Raw genomic sequence first — 12,556 nt, forward strand, 5'->3', positions numbered from 1 at the left:
AACTGTACATACATTATATGGTCATATGTAAACAAAACCACCACCACCACCAGGAAAACCTGTTCAGTGTTAATAATGGTTGGGTTAGCAGAGGGGATTTTAGGTAATCTTAATATTCTCCATTTTCTTTCTTTTTCTCTTTTGCGGTACGCGGGCCTCTCACTGTCGTGGCCTCTCCCGTTGTGGAGCACAGGCTCCGGACGCGCAGGCTCAGCGGCCGTGGCTCACGGGCCCAGCAGCTCCGCGGCATGTGGGATCTTCCTGGACCGGGGCACGAACGCGCGTCCCCTGCATTGGCAGGTGTACTCTCAACCACTGTGCCACCAGGGAAACCCCGTTTTCTTTCTTTTGGTAATGGGGTTTTAGTGCTATTATAATAGAAAATGTGATTAGAAGAATCTTGCAGAGTTGCTAAGCCTCCAGGGTGGTAACAAAGTCTGACGCATACGATCACGATATTAGTTTTCAACACCATGTTTTCGGTCCTGGTATCCTTACTTGGACTCATTTTAAGAAATGCAGGATTACAGAAATGTGAGTCAGAAGTTATAATACCCTGTACTGTTTGCTATAAATTGACTAGAGGCCAAGAACCAGAATTGAAATGAAATAAGGCCCACGAGTTTGGGCACATAAACATCAGGGAAGTGTGAGAACAGGCAAACCAGGAAACGTCCCCGGTGTGCAGACGGACATTCTGCTTCAGGGGGGGACGCGAGGCCCCAACAGATGGGTGCAGTCTCTTGGCCCAGCAACACCTCATCTGGATTTGTTACTTCTCAGAGCGGACTTTTTATTCCGGCCTCACAGGGGCCTGGTGCAGGCACCGAGTGACACACGGGAACCTGCTCACACAGCGCACATCCCCAAGCCTGGGTAATGTTCCCGCAAATGACAAGAGTTATTCAGCCAACCCAGAAGCCCTCTGTGGCTAAATGAGCTCAGTCTGCCGGGCCACCTCGGAACCCAGCTGCTGCTGGACCCTATACGACCTTCACCTATCTGTAATGCCACCGCTCGAAACTTCCCCGAGTTTACATCCCATGCCTAATTTAAGTGAGCAAAAGAATTCCGATCCTTCTGATAATAAAATGCCATAATTTAGTAATTTCTTTGCAATGCAGCAGGTAGTTAAAATGTGTAAAACTCCTATTTCCAATTCATCAAGAACTAGGTCTACCGAATCAGAAGGCCCTGCTGCCCCTATCAACACCTTGCTGGTGAACCAGAAAACGCTGAACTGACCAGGGGCCCAGCACAGCAGAATCACAGAGGGAAAGCACCTGCAATTCTCTAATTGTGTGGATCTGTCCAGTGACCCATACTTTATAATTAAGGAAAAATTCCCGGACTTCCCCGGTGGCGCAGCGGTTAAGAATCCGCCTGCCAGTGCAGGCGACACAGGTTCAAACCCTCGTCCAGGAAGATCCCACATGCCGCGGAGTAGCTAAGCCCATGCGCCACAACTACTGGGCCTGAGCTCTAGAGCCCACGAGCCAGAACTACTGAAGCCCGTGCTCTAGAGCCCGTGCTCCGCAACAAGAGAAGCCACTGCACTGAGAAGCCTGCACGCCGCAACGAAGAGTAGCCCCCACTTGCCACAACTAGAGAAAGCCTGTGCACAGCAACGAAGACCCAACACAGCCAGAAATAAATAATTAAAATTTTTTTTAATTAAAAAAAAAAGAAAAATTCCCTGCACATAGATGCATCTAAACCCATGGTGAATAAGTCATCAGCAGGACTGCTGCCAATTCACAGCTCACTATGAAAGGTGCGGAAGGGAAAGCAATCCTACACACCAGGCCTCATGACCACTGAGTGGGTTTTATTTTCGCACGCAAGAATGCAGAAAGACACCGAAAGGTTAACCTTTAAACTGAGCTCTCAGTGGCGAGGTGACTCTCGTCCTGAGGAGGGCTGAGGCATCCTGAACTTCAAGAGCTCCAGGTTTAGGTCCAAGAAGGTGTACGTGCTGTAGTCATGATGCTGGAGATTCTTGTAGGTGGTGTTGTCAAATGGCTCAGCGGGGGTGGCGGCCGGCGCGGACTCTGAGGGGGGGGTGGGAAACAGCGCAGGTGAGGACCTCCGACAGGGAGGGAGCTTCTGAGTGAGTCAGCGCACACTCACACACACACACACACACACTCACATACCAAGCATTCTACATGAACCTTTCCTGAATGCACTGTCTACTTAGAAAAGCCCATAAAGCAACAGTGTCTTCAAAAGCAAAATAAAGATATTAGCTGAAAATTTATACTAAAACATATAGCCTCAATAATGTAAGAAATGGAATAGCTTTTACAACGTGCCTTAACATCTTAACTTTGTATACCTCTAGCCTTGAAAATGCCAAGAACAGTTATGGAGGGACTTTCAGTTCATTTAAAGATGCAAAAAAAAAGCAGATCTATTAAAAAATGTCTCTAATAGAAATAAATCATTCACAGAAGAGAAATTTAAAAGCAGAAACTAAGTGAGCCTTTTAAGTCTCTAAACGCAAGAAAATTAGATAAAGCCCAGTGGTTTTAATAATGACACAGTTAAGGGGAACTGGAAATGAGATGTGTAGTTTCTGTTGTTTAACTTTTTTTGAAGTTGTTGGTATACTTTAGATTCACAGACTAAGAAATACTTAGCCTTATTTCTCTAAGTGGAAAAAAGAATTAAAATCCACACACCTACGCAATTGGTGATCTTAGAACTAAGAGCATGGATGAAGCAAAAGACACCCAGCTCTCCTGCAACATGACACGCGACACGATGGAGGCACAGCGAAGCTGGCGTGGGGTGACGGCTCAGCCTGGTTAAGTTCTTACTGACCCTAAACCACTGCCGTCGGGACTCTCGCCACTCCTACTCATGCGGCACAAAAAATAACTACAGTTTTCCACTATTTGGATTCATACCAAAAGTTTTGGCTTTCATTTTTTTGGTTGTATTAAAATAAATGATGTCTTATTTAAAGACGTGACATCTTTCCAGTCTCAACACGCAGAGTATCTTCGATGTGGTACAGGGACATCCCAAGCAGATGCACTCTTACAGCCCAGGTGGGGAAGGTGCTGACTGGAGGGAACGAGGGTCTGGAGAACTCTTGTCCAACACCAATCCCCCCGGAGGGCCAGGAGCCAGGCAGCTGGGCTGGGAGAGCTACCAAGTCGGCCCCCCTGTAGACGCTGCCCCTGCAAGTGAGCTGCACTCCTGGGCAGTGTCTTTAGCCTCTGAAGGGCAAAGAGAATACTGGAAAAATAACACAACCATGAAAAAGTAGGGGCAAATTGTTTTCAAAAAGATTGCAGTCTGAAAACCCCCAATTCTCTATGTTATCATCCTGAAGGTTTTACAAATTTACAGCAGAATGACTAACACAGCAGCATCAGGAAAGTGGTTCTTGACGTCTGGAGAAGACTGGCAGGGGCTGGCACTTCGCACATTTATGAAAGAGAAGATGGAGAGGGAAGAAAACACATCAATCCCGTCAACATAGTGCAACCCGTAAGTATAATTACAGGTAATGTAAATTAGGCAAGGGGGAGGCTTTAAAAAGAAGAGAGCAAACAGGAAGGAGCGGGGTTTGTCAGTGATGCGTTTTCAAGAGCCATAGATCCTAAGACAGGAGACCTGCTTTACAGTTTTGCCATGATCCACCTAGAGCACACTGCATTTTATGAAGTTCAAAGCGCAAGAAAATGGTAAAATAATAGGAATAAAGTTTCTCTCTAAAAATATAGGGTAGCAGGGCTTCCCTGGTGGTTGAGAGTCCGCCTGCCGAGGCAGGGGACACGGGTTCGTGCCCCGGTCTGGGAAGATCCCACATGCTGCGGAGCAGCTGGGCCCGTGAGCCATGGCCGCTGAGCCTGAGCGTCCGGGGCCTGTGCCCCGCAACGGGAGAGGCCACAACAGTGAGAGGCTCGCGTACCACAAAAAAAAAAAAAAAAAAAGAAAAAAATTTAGGGTAGCAAAAAAGCCCTTCATAAAAATTCAATATAGAAAAAGCAGCCCGTTGTGCTTTTTAGGAGCAGGAACTGTCTGGTGTAAATTAGACTCGTGCATTTCATGGCTGCCTTCATGTCACGGCTTTACTCCCTAAAATGCGATTTTCCCTTAGGCATAAAGATGCTGAAAGCCACAGCCTGTCTGGCTCACCTGAAGACCATCAGTACAGCTGGAACTATCGCTCCTCACCTGTGGGAGTTTAATAGGACAGCCCCCCTCCACTCAGTGACACGCTCTGCAGGTTCAAGAAATGAACACTTAAACACCCTCAAAAGTTAAGGGTGACGACGTTAAATTGCCTATTTTCACAAGTTACACTGGTTAAGGGACAGTCCAAGAGTGCCAAGGGCATACTCTTCCACTGTGATATAAATTTCAAATGTTTCAGGAATTTTTATCCATAACTAACATATATCCCTCAGCTTATCTGAGACAGTGCTATAGGCCATATTCCTATTGCAGAATCTGATCAAGCGTAAGGCTTCTTCAGATCACACAGCTCTTCAGTCTCACCCACCACCACAGGACAAGAGCTCTCAGCCCCAAGTCAAGGTATACCCTGTGTGCCGTCCTGGCCTTCCATCTGAGTTGCTGAGTCTTCGATGATTCCACCCTTTTCCTCAAGCTTTAGTACCGCTGTCTTTTCATCAAAAACGTCTTTATTGTGAACAGGGACTGGCTTCAAATTATTCACTGGTAACTGATCTTCCAAAATCTCTTCCTTAGCCTTCAAGATTCCTTCTGCTACTTGCTTTCCCAGATTTTCTTTTTGGAACAGGGAAAGAGCCACCTCCCCATCAGGCTCTGGTACTTGTTTTTCCAAAAGCCTTTCCTTGGTCTCAGGAGTCGCTGGCAGCCGTCTTCCTGCTCTGGTTTCCGCAGACTGAGTGGGCGCTGGGCTGCCATGCGGTCGCGTGGATAATCCTGATTTCGTACGGTCAGATAAGGTTTTTTTAATTTCCAGTGGCTTCTGGCTTTCCTTACCTATTTCATTTGATGTAGATACTTTCTGCCATTGTTTTTCCTTTACATCTTGCTCCATAAACTTTTCACCTGCGTGTGACTTGGGTGCTGTGGTTTTTGGTTTGGGGTCTTTTCTGTCCTCTGATGGTTGACGAGAGGCCCCTTTCTTCTTTGCCCCGTGGGGCCTCTGTGCAGAGACGGGGTCCGGATGCGGTTGCTGTGACACACTCTTCTCTTGTGCAGATATTTCAATCTGGGGGGCCCCACCTGCAGAGGAATGGGAGGCCTGTGCCACGGGAAACCCTCCTCTGAGCTCGCTCTTTGCCTGAGGACCCGCTTCTGAGCTGTCACCCTCCTCATCTGACTCGGAATCAGAGGAGCTGGACGAGGATGACGACGAAGATGAATCATCCATCCCTCTCCTGCCCTGCTGGGTTCCTTCTGAGTCGGAACCCTGTTTTCTGAATGGAGGTGCAGCTTTCTGAGGAAACTCTACCAAAGTCTTTCTTGGCAAAAACTTCAGAACCCCTTGGTCTGTGAGCGGCATGCTGGCATCGGGGTTAGGGCCAGCTAGCACCCTGCCTTGCTTCACAACTGGTGGGGAAGAAGTGGGTGAAGGTACGTTTTTAGACAATTCATCTGCTGTTGGGGTGGCTAGCTGCTGGCCCCTCTCCTTTGGCTCCACTACATCTAGGAAATGGCATAAAGAGGAAGGTTATTTTTAATATTTAGTAAAACAGTGAAAATTCACCAAGGCCAGACATTTCATTACATATCACCTAGTTATTGATAATGTCTTCAACATAATCGTCTCAGGAACTGTCCCGTCGAAACCCATCCTTAAGTGAAAGGCAAGCCACGCGAGACAGAGAGCAGTAAAAAACGCAAATGTTTTTCTTGGTGGCCGAAACTTTTTAAGATGGGATTTTTACCAACAGAAGTAACAATCTTGTCTCCATTTTTTGCAGCGAGAGCTTCTGGATGGTAATTTTTTAAGCTACTATTTTCATCTAAATTTAAGATAAACTATAATATAAAGATATGTTCAGATGACGAAGCTTTAGAAATGTACCATTTCTTAAATCCCTGAAAAAATTGGTGCACCTCAAATATTTTAAAAAATTACCCGTATTGTATGAACTTGAACTTTCTGAGCAAAACAGCAAAGCAGAAGTAAAGACAGTGGCCTGGTTTGGGTCTGGGGTGCGCATATGCATGAGTCTAAGAGTGGGAGATCAGACTGAGGGCGTAATGTGACTCAAGTGAAGGTGCCGGAGAGGATGGGAAGTCCTGCAAAATCCTATCATTTGGGGATTTCCTCTGCCAAGGAAAAGTATTACAAGACCAGAAAAGTCTAAAATAATTTAGTATCATATATATCATTGGAAACAATGAGTTTTAAGCTGTTACAAAAAGATGCTGATATAAGAGTCTTAGACTTTGTAGAGTCAGTTACAAAAGAAAATGAAAGCCTGCCACAGTACATTCATGAGAGCTCATTTCATTCAGGTTTCTCAGGTGCTAAATCTTTTTTAACCATACAGATTAGAAGAAAAATACAGGATAAGTGTTTACAAATTAAAATTACTTTTCAAATCTAAAGCAAAACTTTATAAAGTATATTTCAGATGAGCAAACTCTAAATGCATTCCTTACTTTCAAGTCTGGGAGTCTACTTTATACTAAAAAGTATACTACTTCTTTAAAGTGGAAAAAAATGTATTTCTAACTTTACCATCTTACTGGTATCCAAAAAAGTTTCTAATTGTTTTCTGAGCTCAGGAACTCTCTCTCTCTCTCTAAAACAGAATGATAGAAAATGGTCAAAGAAAACTGAGGAATAACCAGAAATAATGAGAAATGGGCCAGAGAGGTTAATGGGCAGTGTAAGAGGATATGACTGAACAGCTGGAGCAGTGGGTCACTGCTTAAAAAACCATCACCGTGTCACCTCCACCCCCCCCACCCCCTCTGCCATGCCCTGTCTGATTCTGTGGCCGTGTGCCACCCCAGAATCTGCATTCTGACTACAGGAGCAGAACAGAGCTCCAGGATTGTGTTAAACATAAAACCATGGCAAAGGCATGCGCATGCACTTGAACTCTGTCTTTCTAAACCATACTTGATATAGCCCAGAAATTCCTATAAGCAATGGGTAACACAGGCTGGTCTACAAACCCTGCTAGCCTGCTCACCTGTATCATTAATACACTTTTACGCTGAGCATGAATTTTCCAAGTGTGAAAAATTAACTTAAAATAAGGCTTATTTTAGATAGGCTGCTATCTAATTATTATGTCTCAATCTTCTAAAATTTATTGTGGAGATTTTTAAAACTGTAAATAAGTTATTAAAACGTTAGAGTTTATCACCTATTGAAAACAGGAAGAAAACTTCAAATGATATAGTTTATTTTGTTTGAAAAAGGAAACTTCTGTCTTATTTAATGTTATAAGAACATTAATGTTCTTATTAACATTAACATATAATGTTAATAAGAATATTAATGTTTTAAAATATCTTTTATTCAGGCTTAGTTATTGGGACAATTCCATGGAAAGGCTCATAGAATAAGCCTCAGTGGCATATTTGCTTTTTATTAAGAGCCAACCTCTGACCTGCTGCAGCACAGGCCCAGCGTCCTCTGTGACTCAGCAGGAAGCCTGCCACGACGATCTGTGGCTGCCACCAGTGACCCCTGTGCCAAAGTGCCAGTGTGGACACCACACCTGCATTCACAGTGCAGGATGTCACCTGGAGACACAACCATCGGGTACAGGAACAATGGCTCTCATTTTGAATATAAGTATGACTTTACCTGTTTGTTTTCATGAAACCTCTTGCGTGTCTAGAGGCGGGATGCCTGCATACTCTGAAAACGTTTTAGTTTCAGTGTGACTTTCCTTGAAAGATAAATATACGAAAACACAAAGCTACTTAAATAAGACTAGCCATAGAGACACCCCTCCCAGCACAAGAGGGGGGCTTTCAGGGATGGTTTCGAACCCTCAGAGACCATCACAACCCACGTAAATAAAGGTCTACGAACACTAGTGACAGCGCAGAGATAGGAGTTCTCTTATTGCTTCTCTATCTCCTCTCAATTTGAATTTCCTGAATTTCTTTCCTGCTCATTGAAAAGCAAGGGAGGGCATGACCTTCAACTTTTTAGTAGTCCCCTACTGAAAGGAAAAATGCCTTTGGTGTTTGAAACAGGTCAGCAGCCTTACAATACCACCACATCTTGTCAGTGGGTCACAAAACTAATTTCAGAAACAAAGCACATTGAGAAACAAAGGTGCATTTCAACAAGATGTGAAAGAATAGTTATTCAAATTCTGTATGGTAACTAAAACCTCTTTTTACATGTTTTTTACTATTAAAAAAAGTTTTGTTTTTTTTTTTTGGTTTTGGTTTTAATGAACATGCGAGAACTGAGACTTTTTTCAGAGGCAAGACAGCACATTGCTTATAAATATGGGCTGTGGGGCCTTACTGCCTGGGCTCAGACTGGGCTCCACTACCGACATCTGTGTGACCTTGGGCAGCTCAGGAGTCCCCCACCCACGTTCTCATCTATAACCCAGGGATACTAATGGTACCTTCTCACGGGGTGTGGAGGGGAGATACAGGGTGTGCAGGGGAGATACGGGGTGTGGCGGGGAGATACGGAGTGCTTAAAACAGTGCCTAGCAACGCTGGTTAGAATTAAATACATCAAACCCCTATTTCCGGAGATTCCTCGTTTCTCAAACTGGAACAGGGGCTTGAAGCAGATAATGAACTTTGGCTTCCTGACAGTCTTTAGAGAGCCACATAGGAGTTATCCCGTCAATGGTTTATTACTGATTATTGCAAAATTCAGCCTAGTGATGGAATTCACCAGAACATCAAAGCTGGCAAGCCAGGCAGCTGTGCAGGGGAGGCATCCACTTGGAGACCCGGATTCTGATGTCTGTGCTCGCAGTGCTGGCAGCTCCCCTCAGGAAGGAAGCGTGGGCTACAATGAGCTGCGCCCCAGGTGGAACAATGGAGAGCGTGTTCACCCCAGATGCAGATCCCCGGACTAGATATGAACCCAAGGGTGAGCGCTCAGGGCCCCGTCTGCATGCAGGGAACTTTCCCTCGAGCTTCCAAAACCACCCACAGTGGCAATGCGCCACTGGCAGGCCAAAGCATTTCTGTATCTTACACTCACCAATCACTGACACTTCGGGAGAAATACTGAGGCCTGCACCTGTTGACTTAGAAGCATCATTTCTTTTTCTTCATGGAGGGACTGTAATTATTTTTTACATTCTGAGATACAAACATAATGTGCATTAAAGACGGTGTAGCTCTAAAAACTGTCCTCCCACCTGACAGCACATACACATGACACGCCGGTCGTCAGTCTCACATCGACCAGGCCAAGACTGGCGCACTGATCCCGCTGGGCACGGAGGAACTCCGAGGGCGGCAGGGCCTGCCACGCCCAGAGGCAGAAGCTACATGAGCCCGAGGCCAACTCCCAGCTCGGTGTTCCCTTCTCGTAACTGCACCCCAAACCGCCACAGGATGAAGTATCCCACTTCTACTCATATGCAGAAGCATGTTTGTAAAAAGGGGGATCTTTGGAAAAAAGAAGAGTCCTTATGTTTAAGATACCTGTTTAGAAACGTACAGATGAAAATGAAAATGGAATTCTGGCTTTAAAAACACAGCAGGCACAGGACAGAAAACAACGCTCCTCCTGAACTCGGACGGGGGCGCGTAGACACCACAGGGAGGGTACACCTGCTCAGCGTGGATGGATGGCGTGTGAAAGGCAGTGGGTGGCTGGCTCTCTAAACAGCGCGCGGATGTTTTATAGGCTGCCCATGTCTCCGTGGGCAGATGAAGGGGGACTAAACAAAAGTGTCTACACGCTTTTCAAGCATTCAAACTGAGTAAATGATATTTTGATGAAAACAAGACAAACTCCAATTATCCTTCTAAACCCCACACAGTCAAAGCTTTATAAAGAGACTGTATATATCACATGCATATATTAAGAGTTAACTAGGGTTTCATCAGTTAAGACTAAACGCAGTGGACCTGGGTTATAATCAGGCTCACACTGCTGCATTTCCTGCTCTCCTCCTATGAGGATTCAGGGGAAAAAGTCAAAACTGGTGATAAAAGTCAAAATGACTGTGGACAGAGCTGGAAGCAGATTAGAATCACGCTTCACCAGAGTCACAATGGAAGACGGCACCTACTCCTAACTCTCTCTCCACAGTCGTAAAAGGACGCCTGCAATCCTGGGCTATGACCAAGCAAAGCCTGGGAGACTACGGATAAGTCCCAGAGACACTGAAAAGTCACAATCAGGGAAGAAAAAAAAGGAGGGGTTCACAGCTACTTCACGGCAGTATGGGATCGGTATTAGGGCCACCTAAATGCCACAGAGCCTGCATACTCCGCATCCCGTTGCTATCCGTGGAGTTTGGCATTTAGAAAATACAGAGAGAACAGTTCAGGGCTAATCGTTGAGTTCAGCCTTAACAGAGTTAACTGTTATGTTACTGATGTGTTTGGTCTAAAGCCTGTTACAGATCCTATGTCTGATTATAACCTGGACACTGCTAGAAACAAAGAGTCCAATTATGTAGCTAGTAAACTCCTTTTCCTGCTTGGGAAGCTGACTGATTTACTCTGTATTCTGTCTCCCTTATGACGACCACTAAAATCTTACTTTTTGGTGGACTTTGCTTCTTGGGATTCGGTGGCAATCCCTTTTCATTCTTTCCTGATTCTGCAGAGAGAGAAACTGTAGAAGCAAGTCCTCGAAACACTCCTGCTTCTAGGAGCACAGTCTGACAAAAGAATGGCACAAATACGAATATTTTAGAGTAATACCGTTTTTAACAGCTATTATGACATAAATACTATGTATTATTATGACATATAAATGCTTTGCATACATACGGCATATTTCTAACAGTTATTACAATTCTCTTAATCTATGTGTATTATGGAAATTTGGGAAAATACTAAAAAAGCTGCAAGAAAAAAAACACCTGAGTTCAAGGACAGTCACTATTAACATTTGGGTATTTCTCCAACCAGACTTTCTCCTGAGCGTACTGTTTTGTACTCTCCAATTACCTATCAACCTACAAAATACTGATTCTTTTCATAAAATGTTTTCCTGTACTTAGAATATAAAGTAGAAGCACTATCTAGCCATGAAAAATAATGTAGATGAATAATAGTTGCTTCAAAACTGCCTACCATATATCATAAGTGGAAAGCATTTTACAAACCGTTAATTCACTCAGCATACATTTACTAAGGCCTGCTATGTGCTGGGCACTGTTCCAGATGCTGGACACAGGAGAGAGGTGCCTACAGCCCATGTATGAGAGTGAAACATTTGCTTCTTATGGTTATGACGTCAGCACGTGTGTATATGTATACATGAAAGCTAAAACAAAAATGAACTGGGACTAGATATGCGGAGGTAAACAGTGGCCTCTCTGACAACAGATCTCCCCGCCAACCATCTGTACTTTATTTTGTCACGAATACTTCTTGCTTTTGTTATAAAAGCCCCTTTTAATTTTAAAGATAGTGAAGGGGACTTCGCTTTTCCTATATGGAGAAAGCCCTTCTTTCTTCCTTTTTTTTCACAGATGAGGTAACCTAAGCTGGCTTCACATGGCTGCCTCGTAAGTTACCGGGTCAACCAGGTGCCTGAAAGTGCCCTCATTTCCTCGCGGGTTAAATAAGCAGTAGAGACACTGTCCTCAAGGGTTCGGACAGGGCTCGACGCGGGGCACCAACGGCCCCCACGCCTGTCGGAGGCCCGGACCGCACACCGGAGGTTCCCGGTGATCCAGGACCAGAGGGAGCGGTGGCCAGGGTCGCCGGAACCCTCGCCGCTCCCCGGGCCCGGCCCCCGACCCGGCGTCCTCTCCTCGGCCCAGGAAGTGGGGTCAGAGGCGTCCCCGGACGGCTGGAGGTGACCGTTAGGGCCGCGGCCCTCGCCCCGCCCTCCGCGGGCTCCCGGGCGCCGGCCCGGCCGGGCCCCCCTTTACCTTCAGCCCCCCGGCTAGTCCTTGCCGCAGCAGAAACGAGGCCGCCATGGCCATGACGGGGGCGCGGGCCGGGGAACAGGCCGGGCGGAAGAAGGTCACACCTAACAGACGCGGCCGCAGCGCGCCCTCTGCCACCTGAGTGCCCGCCCCCTAGGATGAAGGCGCCAATCACAGGCAGGGACGGGGCGGGGCGGGGCTCCGGCTGCTGCGCGCGCACCACCGCCGAGGTCCTGCGCGCGCATCCTGGCGGCCTCCAGGTTCCCCGCGCTGCGCCTCGAGGCCACGCCCCCGGGAAGAGCCACCAATCACTGGCGGTTGGGGCCCGCGGACCCGGACGGCGCGGCGGCCTGGGCGCTGGGTCACCGAAGTGATCATTGTGGGTGCCATTTCCTGTACTCCGTCCGGAGTGGTCACCTGTGGTCACCCTGCAGGGCAGCCTCAGGTGGGACCGTGGACGCTCTTTTGGCCTGTGACCGCACTAGTCCCGTAGTCAAACAGATCAGAAGTGCAAGCTTTAGTTTACTTGAGTG

The 12,556-nt window shown here is 46.4% G+C and overlaps 1 protein-coding gene across 4 annotated transcripts; it reads right to left on the reverse strand.

The window, feature by feature from the left end:
* Positions 1 to 1,622: 1,622 nt before the first annotated feature.
* Positions 1,623 to 12,160, reverse strand: NDUFV3 (NADH:ubiquinone oxidoreductase subunit V3). 4 transcript variants are annotated; one of them, XM_029214777.1, is made up of 4 exons: positions 12,027 to 12,160; positions 10,682 to 10,802; positions 4,561 to 5,655; positions 1,623 to 2,051 (listed from the first exon to the last, which is right to left on the reverse strand). In XM_029214777.1, the coding sequence occupies exons 1-4, from the start codon at positions 12,078 to 12,080 to the stop codon at positions 1,888 to 1,890; spliced, it is 1,434 nt and encodes a 477-aa protein (XP_029070610.1). In that variant the 5' UTR covers positions 12,081 to 12,160; the 3' UTR covers positions 1,623 to 1,887. The 4 variants fall into 4 exon arrangements, with proteins under 4 accessions (XP_029070610.1, XP_029070613.1, XP_029070612.1 ...); XM_029214780.1 differs by lacking the exon at positions 4,561 to 5,655 and having other exon boundaries at positions 1,635 to 2,051; XM_029214779.1 differs by lacking the exons at positions 10,682 to 10,802; positions 12,027 to 12,160 and adding an exon at positions 9,338 to 10,659 and having other exon boundaries at positions 1,642 to 2,051.
* Positions 12,161 to 12,556: the final 396 nt, after the last annotated feature.

Source organism: Monodon monoceros, unplaced genomic scaffold (genome assembly GCF_005190385.1).
Source record: "Monodon monoceros isolate NGI ecotype Baffin Bay Population unplaced genomic scaffold, NGI_Narwhal_1 Super_Scaffold_11, whole genome shotgun sequence".
Taxonomy (NCBI): Eukaryota; Metazoa; Chordata; class Mammalia; order Artiodactyla; family Monodontidae; genus Monodon; species Monodon monoceros.